At 42.2% G+C, this 20255-nt stretch overlaps 1 protein-coding gene across 1 annotated transcript in view; it reads right to left on the bottom strand.

Annotated features, from left to right (window-relative positions):
- Nucleotides 1-20255, bottom strand: part of LOC136873716 (BTB/POZ domain-containing protein 2) — a 770371-nt gene that overhangs the window by 241323 nt on the left and 508793 nt on the right. The window contains exon 2 of the mRNA XM_067146852.2: nt 16513-16602. Coding sequence (XP_067002953.2) covers nt 16513-16548 — 36 coding nt within the window. The 5' untranslated portion in view covers nt 16549-16602. The remainder of the gene's footprint in view (nt 1-16512; nt 16603-20255) is intronic.

Consider the following 20255-nt stretch of genomic DNA (forward strand, 5'->3'; position numbering starts at 1 on the left):
GATGGTTTTCCGTGGTTTCCCATTTTCATACCAGGCAAATGCTGGGGCTGTACCTCAATTAAGGCCACGGCCGCTTCCTTCCCACTCCTAGCCCTTTCCTGTCCCATAGTCGCCATAAGACCTATCTGTGTCGGTGCGACTTAAAGCAACTAGCAAAAAAAAAAAAAAATCTTTATTTTTTGAAATTTACTTACTATGGAATTACCAAGCGAGTTGGCCGTGCGGTTACGGTCATGCAGCTGTAATCTTGCACTCAGGAGATGGTGGGTTCGAACCCCACCGTCCTGAAGATGGTTTTCCGTGGTTTCCAATTTTCACACCAGGCAAATGCTGGGGCTGTACCTTAATTAAGGCTGCGGCCGCTTCCATCCCGTTCCTAGCCTTTTCCTATCCCATCGTCGCCGTAAGACCTATCTGTGTGTGAGACATAAAGACAAGTAAAATAACAAGAGAAACCTATGGAATTTGTACTTTACCTGTTGCTATTTCCTGATCGATACAGTTTTTTTTTGTGTGTGTGTATCTGTCTCTTGGTACAGTCCAGAGCAAAATATAGCTTCCGCTGAATTCTCAGTCTCATCTATGGCTGTGGCACTATGGAAAGTGCTGAAGTATGGCTGGACTGAGTAATGGCATAGTGCGAACAGGGCGTCTGTGTGTCATGAATTGTGTTACTCATACGGTCAATCATACTGGCTCCAGTGAGGAAAACAACGGCAAACTACCTCACCACTACTCATATTGCCTAGTATAGCTGAGACGGGCAAAGCGTACCCAGCGGCATTCAAAGAGTTCGGCAAACGTTTGATCTCCCTGGCCACTCACTTGCCTAGCAGGGAGTGATTTATTACGGCAGTGGGCTTTAAAACGGAAGTTCGCATTCCCCTTCAGAAATCCTCACAACTCTGTTGCCAATGCACCTCTTGTTAAATAGACGTCAGTCTCTTTTTTCAGCTCAGACAATTCACACTTGCTTTGTTCGCTGTTTGAAAGTTTTGGATTATTTCTTTGGTTCGTTAATTAATATTTGTGAAGTGTGTTGCTTTTCATTTCACTTCATGCAGTGATGTGGAGACCATGGGAATCACACCTGGAAATTATACAACAGGGGAGAATGACCAGTACCTCGCCCAGGCGGCCTCACCTGCTATGCTGAACAGGGGCCTTGGTGGGGGATTGGAAGATTGGAAGGGATAGGCAAGGAAGAGGGAAGGAAGCGGCCGTGGCCCTAAGTTAGGTACCATCCCGGCATTTGCCTGGAGGAGAAAGGGGAAAACACGGAAAACCACTTCCAGGATGGCTGAGGTGGGAATCGAACCCACCTCTACTCAGTTGACCTCCCGAGGTTGAGTGGACCCCGTTCCAGCCCTCGTACCACTTTTCAAATTTCGTGGCAGAGCTGGGAATCGAATGCGGGCCTCCGGGGGTGGCAGGTAATCACACTAACCACTACACTACAGAGGCGGACAATTATTATTATTATTATTATTATTATTATTATTATTATTATTATTATTATTATTATTATTATTATTGTTATTATTATTATTCTTGTTTTCGAATGGGTCTACTATGGACCACGTTAAGCATCATTCATTTACGGTTCTTCCTCTTTTGATCGGCCCAGTACTTCTTCATCCTTTCGGAGTGGGCTTCTTTACGTTCTCGTGACCAGTTGTTGCCGGTCCGTTTTTTGCTACTTTGATCTTGGAATCCCTTAATTTTGTTGATGATTTTTCTGTATTCCTGTCTGTTGTATAGTACCTGCTGTGATATATTATTTTCCTCCATATCCTCCTTGACCCCTTTAAGCCAGCTAGTTTGTGTCTTCCTGTTCTCCATGTATTCCAGAATTCGCTTGGCTGTTCTCTCTGGTGGCATTCTTTTAATGTGTCCGTAGAAGCAGAGTCTTCTCTTCTTGAAGGATGTTGTGATTTTTTCGGTCCTTTTGTATAGTTCCTCATTTGGTCGCAGTCTAAATTCTTGACCCACTTTCCTGGGCCCTAGTATCTTCCTCAAGATCTTCCTTTCTGTCTTTTCAATGTTTTCTATTATTATTATTATTATTATTATTATTATTATTATTATTATTATTATTATTATTATTATTATTATTATTATTATTATTATTATCCCAGTCCCTAGTTCGTCATTTTACTTTTCTTTTCTGGGCGAGTTGGCCGCGTGGTTAGGGGCGCGCCGCTGTGAGCTTGCATCGGGGAGATAATGGGTTCAAGCCCCACTGTCGGCAGCTCTGAAGATGGTTCTCCGTGGTTTCCCATTTTCACACCAGGAAAATGCTGGGGAAGTACCTTAATTAAGGCTACGGGCACTTCCTTCCCACTCCTAGGCCTTTCCTAGCCCATCGTCGCCATAACACCTATCTGTGATGGTGCGACATAAAACAAATTGTAAATAATTGTTGTACTTTTCCTTTCTTTACTGAAAGCGAGACACTGATATTAGCAGCATGAAATTACGTATAATATTTTAATAGGCCTACTTTGGTACCAATTTAAGTTTAGTCTTTGTCGAATTTATTTGCCAATTCCTTCTTCCTGTTTTTTCTTTCTTTCAACATCTGCGACCACCGCACGTGTTAACCACGAAACAAATTATTCTGCGATATCGGTGTGTGCTGTGGTTCATGACCAAGTTTTTATATTTATATTTTGACTTTAGAATAAATTAAATGTTAACATGTTTAAATAATCGACGCAAAATATGACAACCTTGCTTTTGACAGAGCTCACTTGCCTTTTAAACGACACGCGCCTCTTGTGTCCAGAGGAAAGAAACCGACTGACAACCCTCATTATCTCTAGGGCGGGCAGAATGACAACCCTCATTATTACCAGGGTGGGCCAAGTTTTGAGATCAGAGGATACCGCGTGGGTATGCTTTGAGCGTCAGGACTATACTCCTCATTTTAGCGTCGCTATCCGGTTTTGCGGCTTCCCATGACAGCAGAACCTGTGATGGAGTTATGTGAGGATTCAATTAGCCTCCGGGCTGCCGATTTGACAAACTTTATTATCACTTAAATTTTCTCACCGTTACGAGCGATGAAATTATGAGAGAATGGACCTCTTCCTTGAAAAAGTCACTGAATGAGTTTTAGAAGAGGCGGCATCTGTTTCCACTTGTGAAGAAATTAATTGGACTCATAATTAATAATTGAAAAGTAAGCAGAGATGACTTATCGTCCCGAGTAGTTAAGAACGGCTCCTTCTCAAGGCTGTGTACAGTTCAATAAGCAGCCCCTCTTTAATTAAATCGCAGCGAAGTCCGTGGTGTCAAATAAACAAACCGGGACATGCAGAGTGGAGGCTGGCTCCCAATATTCTCCTAGCTAGTTGCAACACACATCTCTGAGAGAAACCAGATCACTCTTTAGGACGAGGAGAAGGGGGATTTGGTGCTAAGGATCGGCAAGGTTTGGTGTCTCAACGAAAGACTCAGTCCCTCCCTTTACATGTTTCATTCTTCAATAGAGTGCGGTTTCGTTTGACTTAACATTCCGGAATTTCGACCAACTGTTGACAGCACTGCCACTTCACTGGTGGTCCTATAATATTCTCAGTGTGGGGGCTGTACTTGTGTGAAGAGATGACTTTTTGTTTGCTATGTGTTGCAAGCTTATGTAGTGGCGGCGGTTAGGGAGGGCAAGGAGGGTAGTCGACCTCCTCCCCTACCCACTTTGTGCAGAAAATATCTTATTTCATTTCAGCCACCTAAAACAGGGAATTATTTAAAAGAGTCAATTTGTGCAAACTCTAATTCTTTCCTTTTTCTTTAAATATTAAAAAAAATACTTAGAGGAAATACGCACACAATAATATTCGATGTAGCTAACCGATTTGCAACACCACAGCAAGTAGTAAAGACCCACGTAGCAACGCGATTAGTATCTGATGGCACAAAACCTTAGTTGCTCACATGTGTAATTGTTCCTTTGGTGAAAGTTTTATTGTGTATTAATGAATCAAAATCTCAACAAACAAACAAACAAAAAACTATTAATACCGCACTAAGTTGGTAAACTGTCAACATTTATTTCTCTGTCGAAATTTAGTCAGATCTTATCATTTTGTAGCTACAGACGGAACCGTTTATAGCGACATCTCTTTTAATGATATACTGGATATAATGGCAAAATCTAACGGCTCCGTCTAAAAAATAGCGCGTATTTAAGAAATTACTTAGTACGACGTCCCTTATTACGACATTTCGTAAACAACGACGCATTTTGATCACAATTTCGGATAAATGCATCGACTATAACGTCCAGTGGTGATTTTTGATTGTTACATATTTGGGAATTGCCGACAAGAATTTAACGCTTATTGTTGTAGATTTTATATCCTCTTCCCTCATGGCATTACAGCCCTTGAAGGGCCTTGGCCTACCACGCGACCGCTGCTCAGCCTGAAGGCCTGCAGATTACGAGGTGTCGTGTGGTCAGCACGACGAATCCTCTCGGCCGTTATTCTTGGCTGTCTAGACCGGGGCCGCTATCTCACCGTCAGATAGCTCCTCAATTCTAATCACGTAGGCTGAATGGACCTCGAACCAGCCCTCAGGTCCAGGTAAAAATCCCTGACCTGGCCGGGAATCTAACCCGGGGCCTCCGGGTAAGAGGCAGGCACGCTACCCCTACACCACGGGGCCGGCCATTTTCAAATACCAACGGACTGAGCCAGGATCGAACCTATCAAGTTCGGATCAGAAGGCCAGTGCCTCAACCGTCTGAGCCACTCAGCCCAGATTTTAAATTAGTCTGTTGAATAGTCACGGCGAGCATCGCTGTGAAGATGACGCAAAAAGAAAGGCAAGTGTTTAATAAAGAACAGTCACACATAATATGGTGATTAGAAAATGGGGATACTAATGCCAGCATGGTGAAGGAATTGGATGTACCACAACGAACGATTTCTACAATTTGGAAGGACAGATAGAAAATAAGTGTTTTTTCAAGGAAAAGCCTTAAAAGAATCAAGTTAGTCAGATCATCTGAGCACGAAAATCTTGAAAAATCTTTACTTGTATGGTTTAAGTAGCAAAGAACAAATAATGTGCCAAACAACGGACCTACACTTCAAGCGAAAGCCAATGACATTTCTCGCAGTCCTACTCCACAAATATTGTACAGTACTTATTCCAGTTACATTTTTTGAAGTTTTATCTTAATTCTTTTAATTAACCATGTAAGTGTGGAGCCGAAAACTTGCAGATATGGCATTTTTGGGAAGGAAAAAAAAAACCTGTTCGGAAGACTATCGATTATAGTGACCGTGGCCTTAATTAAGGTACATCCCCCGCATTTGGCTGGTGTGAAAAAGGGAAACCACGGAAAACTATCCTCAGGGCTGCTGAAGAGTGGTTCGAACCCACTATCTCTCGAATCCAAGCTGATCTAGCTACGTGATTGGCGGTCCCTTCGGGCTCATTGTAATCAATTTCGACTGTATTTTGTTTCATTTTTTTTATCTACCCCCACTATATTCCCCTCGCCTGCCAGTACTTTTCTGTTTTCTATACATTTTTGTGCTCCCCCCCCTCCCCCCTCGCTTCTAATTCCCAATCGCCGCTACCGATCTTGTGCTTTATTTGACTGTTGACTCGTGATCGAAACCACGATATCTCCTGTTTTACGTGGAATCCGAACCACAAGAACATGTTTCATTTAAAAAAATGCACATATACAGCCCGGGTTCAAAGCTGCGGTTGCCTTACAGTGAAAAGCCAACGTCTAATCCACTCGACTATCACGCCCTCCATTCCCTTGTGCTTTATAATTTTTTTGGTTTTACTTCCCACAACCTACTTTGTTTTTTCGGAGACGCCAGGCTGCCTAAATTTTGTGCTGCAGGAGCTCTTTTACCTGCCGGCAAATCCACCGACACGAGGCTGACATATTTAAGCACGAGACTGAGCCGGAATCGAACCCGCCAACTTAGGCTCATGAGGCCAATGCTCTACCATTTTGAGCTACTCAGTCCGGCGCTTCTACGTCTGTACCATCGCATTAACTATGTCATTGGGCGATGGTGGGGTAGGGAAGGACTAGAACCGGGAATGTGAGAAATAATTATTTATTTTATTTATTCGTATCAGAAGCATTAATACTATAAATACACACACACACACACACATATATATACAGAGTGAAGCGTAATTCGCGCACTCGGGCGTCGCAGCGCGACTCCTCACATGCCAGCAATAAAAAAATGTCTCTTATAAAATTTCGTCTTGCGAGTATATCCGGTAGAAAACGGACGTTGAAGAGTAGCAATCTGGCAACACTGTAACCATATGTAGGGTAACTACCGCTGTCAGCACGTTCTCGTTGTGCTGTACAGTTGGTGCAGTGGGTAGAGTTTTTGGTTGGCATGCAGGAGGTCGATGGTTCGATCCTGGGTTGAGGCGCTTTTTTATTTGCTAATTTCCATCTGACATTATTTACCTACTGTAATACAGTAAGACACCGTTTCTGAGGTGACATGTATCCTACATTTACAACATTTTGTAACGCTTAAACAACAAATACCTGGTTAGACTAATAAGAAATAGACAGCTGAAACAAACAGGTTTCACATCTAGTAGATGAAGTGGTGCGAATAAATTCACCCTCACGACGTGGAAAGGGTGCCTTTCAAAGCTGACCAATGAAAACGATTGTTCGTCCATTTCTAGGATCGTAGTATGTAAGTGCAAATGGTTTCTAGAGGACCCGCTGCAATCGCTATTGACGATACCATACCATACCATACCATACCATACCACCTGGACTACATTTACGAAAGAAAAAACATACGCCTGAACCCAGGATCGACCACTCGACCTCCTGCATGGTAACCCAAAACTCTATCCACTGCACCAACTGTACAGTACGACTAACTCTTGTTGACAGAGGTAGTTACCATACATGTGGTTACAGTGTTGCCAGATTGCTACTTTTCAACGTCGTTTTTCTGCCGGATATACTCATCATCATCATCTGTTTACCCTCCAGGGTCGGCTTTTCCCTCGGACACAGCGAGGGATCCCACCTCTACCGCCTCAAGGGCAGTGTCCTGGAGCTTCAGACTCTTGGTCGGGGATACAACTGGGGAGTATGACCAGTACCTCGCCCAGGCGGCCTCACCTGCTATGCCGAACAGGGGCCTTGTGGAGGGATGGGAAGATTGGAAGGGATAGGCAAGGAAGAGGGAAGGAAGCGGCCGTGGCCTTATGTTAGGTACCATCCCGGCATTCGCCTGGAGGAGAAGTGGGAAACCACGGAAAACCACTTCCAGGATGGCTGAGGTGGGAATCGAACCCACCTCTACTCAGTTGACCTCCCGAGGCTGAGTGGACCCCGTTCCAGCCCTCATACCACTTTTCAAATTTCGTGGCAGAGCCGGGAATCGAACCCGGGCCTCCGGGGGTGGCAGCTAATCACACTAACCACTACACCACAGAGGCGGATCGGATATACTCGCAAGACGAAATTTTGTAAGAGACATTTTTTTATTGCTGGCATGTGAGGAGTCGCGCTGCGACGCCCGAGTGCGCGAATTACGCTTCATCCTGTATACACACATATATATATATATATATATATATATATATATATATATATATATATATATATATATATATATATATATACTCTTACTGAATTATAAACATTATATACAAAGTCACACTTATAAGAAAAAGTCCATACTACTTTTGCCCAGAAATTGGCAACATCCAGTGCATTTTCTGTTGCCTGGAGTAGATGTTGTACTGTGCATGTTTTAGGGTACATACTACACTGCAATAAATGAAACGTCGTCTGGATTGCACCACACTCGCACAATGATGACTCGATGTTAAAACCCCACTTCTGCAGGTTGCTTTTACATCTTGTCACGCCTGCCCGTCATCTGTTCAGTGATCTCCAAGTACTCCATTTCTCCACGTGACCCGGTGGCAATTCTTCACTTCGTGTCAACCATTCTTTGGAGCGAGTGCAGCTTGCGCGCCACATATGAATTCGGAATTGCTGAGGTGTCCCATTAAGAGCCTCTGTTGTTCTGAGGAAACTTTTCCTTGATTTGAGTCTTGGACTAACTGGCCTGTATCCATACAGAGGGTGAGCTTCGGATGTTTCCACCTTCTTCTTCTCGTTTTTAGCTGCAACCTCTCGACGGATATCAGGAGGGGCAATACCAGCAAGACTATACAATTTGTTCAACGGAGTAGGTTTTAGACAGCCGGTAATGATGCGATAGGTATCGTTTAGAGCAACATCTACCTTCCTGGCATGACTTGACTTATACCATACTGGGGATGCATATTCCGCTGCAGAGTAACGTAGAGCAATGGAAGAGGTTCTCACAATATTGGGATGTGCCCCCCAGGTAGTACCCGTTAACTTATAATATTATTTCTGGCTGCCACTTTTTGCTTGGTGTTAGAGCAGTGTTTCTGGTAAGTGAGAGCGCGATCAAGGGTAACTCCAAGATATTTTGGTGTGATGCAATGTTCTAATGTCGTTCCTTCCCAAGTGATTTTGAGAATTCTGATTGCCGTGAGAAATAATGGGAAAGCACAGAAATTTATCTTCAGAGCTCAAATCCATCATCTTCCCAAAGAAAGCTTGCAACCACACGATTTGTCCTGCGCATCCAACTCGCTCAGTACGAACAGACGACCATACGATTACATTAAGTATATTATGAATGAATATGCCGCCAATACTGGTTTCAAAATTTTACAGTTTACATTCTTGATGTTGCTGGATACGATTTAAAAGTTAAATTAAGCATTTTTCATTTTATTATTATTATTATTATTATTATTATTATTATTATTATTATTATTATTATTATTATTATTATTATTATTATTATTATGATTATTATTATTTACAATTTTTCCTTACGTTGCACCAACACAGACAGGTCTTACGGCGAGGATGGAATAGGAAAGGGCTAGGAATGGGAAAGAAGCGACCATGGCTTTATGTACAGCCCCAACATTTATGTGGTGCAAAAATGGGAAGCCAAGGAAAACCATCTTCAGGGTTGCCGACAGTGGGCTTCGAACCCCTTATCTCCCGAATGCAAGCTGACTGCTATGTGGCTCAAATCGCGCAGTCATATACTCGGTATATTTTATTACATTATACAGGGCGTCCGTCGGGAAACTCAGTCCACTGCGTATAGTATTGACAAGCGATGGGCCAGATTTCCCCGCAGTTCGGCTGTGATCCGCGACAATACTTGGCAAAAACTTCGTGTCATAATCCTATATTATCAAAGTGTAAATGAAAGTGATTTAAAAAAAATACCTAATTCAACGGCCTACCTTACTGAACATACTGAAAGTGTTGACTCCCTTTTACCGAGCAAGTATCACGCATTTTGGGCCACGTAGCTAGATCAGCTTGGATTCGAGAGATAGTGGGTTCAAACCCTCTTCGGCAGCCCTGAGGTTGGTTTTCCGTAGTTTCCCATTTTCACACCAGGAAAATGCGGAGGATGTACCTTAATTAAGGCCACGGTCACTTACTTCCTGCTCCTAGTCATTTCCTATCCCATCGCCGCCATAACACCAGTCTGTGTTGGTATGACGTAAAAAACCCTCTCATGTACAGTTGATACCTTGACCCCTGTTCTACACAACGTATGTAATTTTATGTATGTACTGTTATTATTTAGTTCGCTTTGACTGAGGTTTAACTGTACGTCTGCTCTTTAGTGTCGCTTCCCGATACAGGATCGGGGATAAAGGGCAATGAAGTATCCAGTATTCGGGAGATAGTAGGTTCGAACCCCACTGTCGGCAGCCCTGAAGATGGTTTTCCGTGGTTTCCCATTTTCACACCAGGCAAATGCCGGGGCTGTACCTTAATTAAGGCCACGGCCGCTTCCTTCCTACTCCTAGCCCTTTCCTGTCCCATCGTCGCCATAAGACCTATCTGTGTTGGTGCGACGTAAAGCAAATAGCAAAAAAAAAAAAAAGGCAATGAATTTATATGGCATGCGTTTTACGGCTGGATGCCCTTCCTGACGCAAACCTCAGTTGTAAACTATATGGAAGAAATCGCCGGTGGCCTATGAAAAAGGAACTGTACCGGCATTTGTCTGTAAGGGAAAATGAGACACCACAGAACATCATTCTGACTGATGGTTTAACTGACCTACTAATATTTTCGGCGATAGAACCATTTTTCTCTTCTTTGACGAAGCGATTACGTCTCACCCGGATATTGGGGACGACATTTATCACGAATATTTTTTTTCTTCTTTTCATATTCGTGCCTTAGAAATACGATTTTTGTTGTTAAGGGCAGACATGTCCGAAATCGATAGACAACCATCTCTACCGTGTAAGTGTTTGATTCTCTCACACCGAGCTCGATAGCTGCAGTCGCTTAAGTGCGGCCAGTATCCAGTATTCGGGAGATAGTAGGTTCGAACCCCACTGTCGGCAGCCCTGAAAATGGTTTTCCGTGGTTTCCCATTTTCACACCAGGCAAATGCTGGGGCTGTACCTTAATTAAGGCCACGGCCACTTCCTTCCCACTCCTAGCCCTTTTCTGTCCCATCGTCGCCGTAAGACCTATCTGTGTCGGTGTGACGCAAAAAAAAAAAAAAAATCTCTCATGTGTATGACCTTCCGTGCGTCGCAGATTTGAACCACGTTGTATTTGTATGTTGAAAGTACAGTGCTTCATGAACAGTAATGCTCTCAAAATTGATTCAAATTGGAACTCCATTTCCCACTAGCGTGCCAGTTCTTCTCTCTCTTCTGTTAACCAGGGAGTATATACGATTTTAGCCGAATTCCTCAAAAATAAAGATTTAAATATAATAATTTGTGAATTTTTTACCTCTCTTATTTGATAAAAAATGTGTATTTATTTTAGTCACGTTCAAAAAAAAGTGCAAATCGTGAATTGTGAATGTCATAACATCAAAGGATTGTCTGGTGTGAAAGAAACTGTCTCCAACCAGCGTGCTAGTTCTTCTTTCTCCTGTCAACCAGAGTATATGTGTTTTTTACCTACATGTCTCAAAAAATTATTTAAATATATAATTTGTGTTTTTTGCCCCTCTTACTTAAGAAGAAATGTATATTGATTTTAGTCACGTTCAAACATGCGAATGAGTTCATTGGCCTGTATAAAATATACATAGTTATCCACCAGCCCCTTATAGTGTCATGCGACCTGTCGTTTGTATTCAACCTGAAAATATCGGTTCCTGTTCCTATACAGGACTGGAGCAACCGTAAGTTTGAATTTCCACTCAGGAATACAGACGGACTGGTTAGTACCATGAGTAGTTCAATAACTCTAATGAACGCACAGAGCGATCACGTCCGCGAGTAACTTACGACAGGAAGTGTGCGTTAAGAGATAACGTATAGGCCTCGCCGCGCTGCAGCTAAGACGGAAATGGTAAGTACATTTAAGAAAATGGAAATTGCAGCACCACGAAGGCATTGGTCGTTTGTGTTGATTTTCAAGATATAGAACGATGCCATGTAGGTATGTAAACGATCAAAGTGTCAGACCCATTGGATTGTTGCTACAGGTCTCCCCACGTGATTGGTCGCGGAGGAATCAACTCCAGTATACGGACTCTGGTGTAGCGTAGTTGACTTGCAGTCTGTGCAGTGAAGTGTGCCCCGTCAAACATGCCTCGACGACAGAGAAGAGCACGCTGTCAACAACTGTCGCCGTTTGAGAGGGCTCGGATAATTAGGCTGTGTGATGCTGGATTATCGCTAAGGACTGTCGCTGCACGTGTTGGCCGACAGGCATCTACAGTACAACGTGTATGGCAACATTGGTCAAATGAAGGTACCCACACTCGTAGACCTGGCACAGGCCCAGCGCGACAGACAACTGTGAGAGAGGATCGCCGCATTTTTCGGATGGCCTGGATGGAACCCGATGCAACAGCAGCGCAAATTCGAGCAGCTGTGGCACCCCCACGTTACACAACAAACAGTTGGTAATCGCCTGCGTGCAGCTGGCTTACGAGCCCGTGTACCTGCAGAAGGTGTTCCACTGACCCCACAACAGCGACGTGTAAGGCTGGCCTGGTGTCGAGAAAGATCGACGTGGGTCGACGAATGGCATAGGGTCGTCTTTAGTGATGAATCGCGCTTCTGTCTTGCCCGCAGCGACCGCCATAATCGTGTGCGCCGACGCGACGTACCGGGGAGAGGGGCCGCCCAGATCTTATTGTCGAGAGGCACACATGGCCAACACCAAGCATTATGGTCTGGGGAGCTATTGGCTTTAGTGTGAAATCACAATTAGTGCTTGTTGAGGGCACTATGACTGCTCGACAGTACGTTGATAGGGTACTCAATCCAGTGGTTGTCCGTATGATGGCGAACACTGCTAATAGGATGTTTCAGCAGGACAATGCGCGGGTTTCTACTACACGCATTTCCAGAGAAGCTCTCCACGACATCACAACCTTAGAATGGCCCGCCAGATCCCCGGACCTCAGTCCTATTGAGCATGTGTGGGATATGGTGGGCCGACAACTGGCCAACCGTCCTCAGCCACCCACAACTCTGGAACAATTGACCCGTGCAGTGCAGCAAGCATGGGCCACAATTCCTCAGGAAGAGATCCAAGGCCTTATTGACTCCATGCCTCGACGAATTCATCAATGTATTGCAGCTCGTGGTGGGCACATCCTGTATTGATTGTTGTCCAAACATGCGGCGAGAGGGACCTGAAAGTGTAATCACCGAATCACAACCGAACACTCGCCCTGCATGTTCTATTGCAGCAATGTAGCACGACTCCTTCTGAGTGTTGCAATTTCAATTTTCTTCAGTGTAATACCATGGCTACGGAACCGGGCAGGGCAGTTTCGCCCAACAGCTACAGATCTGTATCGTAACTGTAAATGCTGTAGGGGATCAATGTATGTGCCAGAAAAAAAGGGGTGGTGGTACATAAGGTCAAAAAGTTTAAATATTTCTTGAATGGGAAGAATGGTTTCTTTTGGGGGATTTGAAAGATTTGATTGATTTTATGGCTCTTTTTTCTAGGTGTTCGAATTTCTTAATGTTTTCTTTCGAAGCTGAGGGCCATGCAGGGGCCCCGTATGTAATTATGGGCCGGACGAGAGCAAGATATATGTTGCTTTCTTGACTGAAGGTCTGGACCATCTCAGGTTACAGAAAACAAACCCTAACAGTCCTGAGGCTTTGGATCCGACGTATGCTGTATGCATATTCCAATTCAGATCACTAGTAACAATCAATCCTAGAAGTGTGATACTGCTTGGGTGGGAAATAAATGTACCTTTATAGAACAACTGGGCAGGTCTGTGATTTTTAATAGGCTTACGTGTTAGAGATATACTGTGTGTTTGCTTTTATTATTATTATTATTATTATTATTATGAATATTATTATTATTATTATTATTATTATTATTATTATTATTATTATTTCTGTTTCCAAGGTTAAATGGCTAGCGTGCTTGCCTTTGGTCCAGGGAGTCCCGGGTTCGATTCCCAACTGGGTCGGGGATTTTAACCTTCAGTGATTCATTCCAATGGCTCGCGTGCCAGCGTACTGGCCGTTGTTGGAGGGAGTTCCGGGTTCGACTCCTGGTCGGCTCGCCTGTTTGTGTTCATCTCAATGCACATCCATATTTACGTACACCACATCCCACTCCGTAGAGTCACACACTAATGAATACATTCCCCCACTTAGGGTTGCCGTCAGGAATGGCATCCAGCCGTAAAACTGAACCAAAACTGAGCCAAAAATAATTGAGAAAATGTCAGGAAGAAGAAAAATGAATATTTTATCCAGTTTATTGTTATTTAGCTCAATGTAAAATGATTACGTAACGGTAGGCTCCTTGGCACGTCCATTGGCTACACGTGAACCAAATTGCATGATTAATTGTGGCCCGCGAGGATTAGTGGAAACTGTATTCAAATTTCACCCTAATCTAAGGTTCTAAATCCATCTGAGGTATAACCGATGGAGATACGACAAAACGTGAACGAATCAAAATTGTAGATTGTTTCATCGTCGATACGCCTGCCAATTTTCAAGACTGAAGCTGTCTACAATGTTGGCAAAATAATTTCTCAACTTGTGAAAAACGTACAAAAGTCGCCCCAATTCGAAACATTTACCTATATTTATGGTATAAATCGTCAATAAACGAAAAAAATGTTACAGGACCAAACTTGTAGGCCACTAAAAGGACCACTGGCGTCACAATCTGTTTGTCGATACGACGTACAGTTTTGCCGCAGTAATTTTTCAAATGGCCAACTGGGGGAAAGGGGGAGACGGCGGAGACCCCAGCGAGCAAAAGCGAGTCTATATCTACGAGTATAAAATTAAAAGTAAGTTTGTTTGTTTGTTTGTTTATTTGTTTGTTATACCGACTGCAATTCGATTACCTTCAAAATTGAATTCTGAGCTCATGTAAGTAACTTTCAAAGCAATCCTACAATAATACTCTTTGACAGCCTACATTGAAGCAATTGGAAAGTCTGTTCGGAATCTTTCATATCAGCCCTATCATCATCATCATCATCATCATCATCATCATCATCATCATCATCATCATCATCATCATCATCATAATCAGCACCATCATCATCATAAATCGATTTACTCATTTCTGAGTGTCATTACCCCACTGGCTTTGCTGGTCACATCTCTGCTGTAGCTTCACTATCCCGGACGATATTTAGTTTTCCTCAGGGTTCGTTGGAAAGATAAACTGGTGATAGTCTTCACCTGTCCTATCCATCTGGTTGCAGTAATTTCTCGTGGTCTACTGCCCTCAATATTTCCTTCCATGATTATCTTCTCTAGATTTTCTCCAAGTCGTCTGGCAATGTGTCCAAAGAACTGAAGTATTCTTTCATTGATACGAGAAGAAAGACGTTTTAAAATCTTCAGCACCTGAAGAAAGGACACGGAGGTTCTTCTTGCGGTCCAATGCACAGGTAGCATACTACGCCAGCACCACATTTCAAAGGCATCGATGCGTTTTCTGTCCAAATACTTTACGGTCCAGAAGTCACAGCCATATGACAAAAAAGAGAATATAAGGGTTTCAACGAGACGAATTTTTGTGTTATTTGTTATTTCCCTGCTCGTCCAGATCTTAAAATGGAAATCATAGCACGGCTTAGTTTGGAAACTCCGTATTTCTCCCATATATAGCTTGTTCCAGCGTTGGAACTCCGAGGAATTTATATATATACGCTCCCAATAGTGTGACACGTAATGTTCATTGTCTTATGGCACTGATCAATCAATCAATCAATCAATCAATCAATCAATCAATCAATCAATCAATCAATCAATCAATCAATCAATCAATCAATCAATCAATCAATCAATCAATCAATCAATCAATCAATCAATCAATCAATCAATCAATCAATCAATCAATCAATCAATCAATCAATCAATCAATCAATCAATCAATCAATCAATCAATCAATCAATCAATCAATCAATCAATCAATCAATCAATCAAATCACCACTGGTCTGCATTTAGAGCAGTCACCCAGGTGCAGAATTCCCTATCTGTTCTTTTTTCTAGCCTTTTCTTAAACGATTGCAAAGATATTGGAAATTAATTGAACATCTCCTTTGGTAAGTTATTCCAATCCCTAACTCCTCTTCCAATAAACGAATATTTGCCCCAATCTGTCCTCTTGAATTTCAACTTTATCCTCATATTGTGACCTTTCCTACTTTTAAAACAGCACTCAAACTTATTCGTCTACTAATGTCATTCCACGCCATCTCTCCACTGACAGCACGGAACATACCACTTAGTCGAGCAGCTCGTCTCCTTTCTCCGAAGTCTTCCAAGCCCAAAAATTTGCAATTTTTTAACGCTACTCTTTTGTCGAAAATCACTCTGAACAAATCGAGCTGCTTTACTTTGGATTTTTTTCAGTTGTCGAAAACTCCCATCCACTGGAACGATACTTTAGTTGGGGTCTTACCGGAGACTTATATGTCCTCTCCTTTAAATCCTTACTAGAACCTCTAAATACCCTCACAACCATCTGTACCCTTTATTTACAATACCGTTTATGTGATTACTCCAATGAAGATCTTTCCTTATATTAACACTTAAGTACTTATAGTGATCTCCATAAGGAACCTTCACTCCATCAACGCAGTAATTAAAAGCGAGGGATTTAAATGATTTTTCGGTTAGAAAAAAATAGATAATTACGAATCGATATCAATAATTCGCAATAACTTCAAAAAGTTACCAAAGTGCAGAACAAAAGTGTAATTCCATTTTCAATTTTGATATACAGTATTTTCAAGTGTTTGTTGATGTAATATTACATTCTATTACCTTAACAGATCATGCGTATTATTCCATTACTTCGAAACTTTGTAACATTACAATATGAATAACGTGATACATTGCTACAGGAGCTCATGGGTAAATGAATAAATAAATAAATATGGGATGTCATTACTATCCCACTTACGAGGAGGGATCTTCCCGGCTGCACCTGTACAGCCATCTCTCAGTTGTAACCCATCCAGCGAGTAACTGGCCACCAGCGGTGCTGGAGCACCTGTAATCACCAAAAGGTTTCCATTAACAACGATGATCTGAACAGTAAATGCTTGCTGTCAAGGAAAGAAACGAACAGAACACAGTGTAAAAGTAAAGCGAAGAACACAGTATAATCTGGGGAAATGATGGGGCTAGAATTATGATCACCCTCTCATAGACTACAGCCTTGGTAAAATTTGGGTGAGCATACATCCACCTTTTCTCTTACGCCTTTTATCAGGAAAAATAAACATCCGGAAGGATTTTTGTAAATTTCAGCAAATGCCTTCTTTCTTGGGATTAGGAGCAACATTTTACTTCAAATCGCAAACGTTTCCTCCCGCCATGGATATACCGTTATGTGACAATGCTGAGGGGAGGAATACTGACCCGCAGCACATATATAACAAACGAAAATTAGTTGAGATAGTTCATACAATACTAAACTTCATATGACAGAACCTTTCTGATCAGAGTTCTAAGCTGAAATATTATCACATACCGGTTTTTCTAGGCGCAACCACGATATCGACAAGCCACGGCAAGGATCGTTGAACCACGGTTATAGACGTTATAGATGTGCGAAAATTGTTTTCATTAGTGAATGTCCAAGAGATTGCAGAGGAACAATAATTTACAGCAGGACAGTACAATCAAAAGTGATTTCCAATACAATTCCAAACATTCGAACTGTTTGGAATTTCATATAGAAGGATATTCAGCTAAGTTGTCCACTACAAATAGCTCGGGAACATTTAAAGACATTGACATTATGTTTTCACTTTAAGTCATGGCACCAAGGGGCTCGTAATAGGACTTAGAGTACTTTCCCATGGCGTGAATAAATTCTGAGAAAATGGTACTAACTTTGTTTGCTATTTTTTAAACAAAACTACGCTATTTTCTATACCTGGACTATAACTTGCAAATATTATGAATTCAGCGCCGTGATTATTTTGAAATCGGACAAGTACTTCTCGAGAAAAAGTAATGGCTACTAAGCTCAGACTGGAAGCCAGGGAAGACTGTTGGAACCCTTGAAACCGAGCGCAGTCTTCGGTAAAACTTCGGGACCATCGTATGCTCCTGGACGAGGCCTACAAGCCCGGAAAATACAGACTGGTCTATGGCTGAGTTCTAATGAATTTTGTCGGGTAAACACCAAATGTGTTCCCAGAAATCTTTTATATGCCGACATCGGACGACATCGAGTGTCGAATGGACTTTTTCCACACTTCAAGAAAAGACAACCTCTGCCGTATTTGAACCCGCAGTCTTGAGATCTGGAGGCCAACATTCTACCACTAATCGACAAAGTGAGCTATAAGATACTTGTTTGCTTGTTATTTAAAGGGGCCTAACTTCTAGGTCATCAGTCCGAGCTAAAAGAAGAGTGCTGCAGAAAAAAATGTCGGCTGAGGCACGTCTACCATTGAGTGAGTCTTGTCAAGATAACAGCACACTGTTATTTTAGAGCTCTCAACGTGTGTATGGGCCTAATGAATCCTGACAGAAGACTATTAGCTGACATGATTCGTAATCCTCTTACTCCAGAAAGCAACACGGAAGTTCACTACAATGGGAAGTGCTTCTTCAATCCATCCATCTCAAAATGTAAGACGTAAAAGACAGTCAGGTGGGACAATTACAACGTAATAAACTGTTTCTTTCTGCGATGAGTACAGTACAGTGGCTACTGTTCTTGTGTAAGACAGTTACTTGAGTTGTTCAGGCGACAAGTGAAGCAGACTGGAAAATCCGAGGTTCGAATTCCGCAGTTAATGGCAAAACAGACCGTGAAACGTTCGAGGACCGAGCGAGTTGGTCGTGCGGTTAGGGTCGCGCACTGTGAGCTTGCATTCGGGAGATAGTGTGTTCGAACCTCACTATCGGCTGCCCTGACGATGGTTTTCCTTAGTTTCCACTTTTCAAACCAGGAAAATGTTGGAGATATACCTGAATTAAGGCCTAGGCTGCCTCCTTCCCACTCATAGCCCTTTACTATCTCATCTCTGCCAAAAGATCTATCCACGTCGGTGCGACGTAAAGCAAAATTGAAAAAAAAATGCATTTTTCAGATGATTCCATTTGAAGTGAGAAACCTTTGAGTATCACAAAGAAAGTATTTCATATCCTGACCTAACCCACTGTCATTCTAGGCGAATGCAGTTCTTTCTTACCTCCTTGCCCCACTCCTACGTGCTTTTCGCTCTTAACACGACGTCGTCGCATCGTACTTTTTGTCAACATCTTTGCCCGCCCGAATCAACTGGAGAGCAGTGAAAATCTAAACACGTAACTAGCGACCTCATATCTTTTTTTTTTTCGATATGCTTTACGTCGCACCTACACAGATACGTCTTTTGACAACGATGGGATAGGAAAGGCCTAAGAATGGGAAGGAAGCGGCCGTGGCCTTAATTAAGGTACAGTCCTAGCATTTGCCCGGTGTAAAAATAGGAAACCACGGAAAACCATCTTCAGGGCTGCCGACAGTGGGGTTGGAACCCACTATCTCCCGGATGCAAGTTCACAACTGTGCGCTCCTAACCTCATGGCCAACTCGCCCGATCGACCTCATTTCAAAACGACAATGATTCCTTAGGTGCGTAATTCGTACACGTGCTAGCTCTCCACTATTCACCCTGCTTTTCTGCGTCTGTTTTCCGTTATAAGGCGTACGTATCTATGTTGCCTCGATATCGAGATTCTTACTGTTTTGGCCTTTCCCGGTAGTCATCCGTGAGTCCGAACTCTTCTTATTCTCCTTCAGTGATGACAAACTGATAACCTCACTGTTTCTTTAATAATAATAATAATAATAATAATAATAATAATAATAATAATAATAATAATAATAATAATAATAATAATAATAATAATAATAATAATAATTCTTCAATTTATCCCAGGTAATTATGGAGTTACTGGAGCCACCTTGGATCATACTGAGTTTTGGCCGGGAACTTAAGGCTGAATGATCTGTAACATAATGTAATTATTTTTAAGGTGAACATCCTATGTTCCAGCAGGATTCGAATCTCGAACGCCCGAGTGCAAAGAAAGCAGCGAATCAACTGCGCTAATTATGTCCCGGATAATAATAATAATAATAATAATAATAATAATAATAATAATAATAATAATAATAATAATAACATCAACTACCATACATAGGGATTTTTATTTGATGCCAACTAGGCTTCCTGTGTGTCTATTTTGACGTGACTTTCTATTCTACCAGACAGCAAAGAAACGAATCTCTGCTGGGTGATACATGACTTAACTTATTTTGGCGAAAAACATAAGATTTTTCACCAGGCATATTTTACGCACCAACATCATGCAATATGAAATGCAGATTTTTTCCGCCCTTCAAAAATACGTCTAACTCTGCTGGATTTGAACTCGCACTCTTGGGATCTGAAGGCCGACACTCTACCACCGATGAACAAAGATGCCTCATAATAATAATAATAATAATAGGCTAATAATATGCGACTCCGAACACAACTGTTTATTTGCAAGATTAAGCTAAGACTATGTTTGCTTTCTTTAATTTTCCACGCTTAGGAACTCGCAGCGAAGTATGCTACTCCTGTAACTGACGGGAAGTTAAAAGTAGAAGGCCATAAAACACTCATCAGGTAATAAGTGAGGATGTTTACGGTG

The sequence above is a fragment of the Anabrus simplex genome, chromosome 5 (assembly GCF_040414725.1).
Source record: "Anabrus simplex isolate iqAnaSimp1 chromosome 5, ASM4041472v1, whole genome shotgun sequence".
In the NCBI taxonomy this organism is placed as follows: domain Eukaryota; kingdom Metazoa; phylum Arthropoda; class Insecta; order Orthoptera; family Tettigoniidae; genus Anabrus; species Anabrus simplex.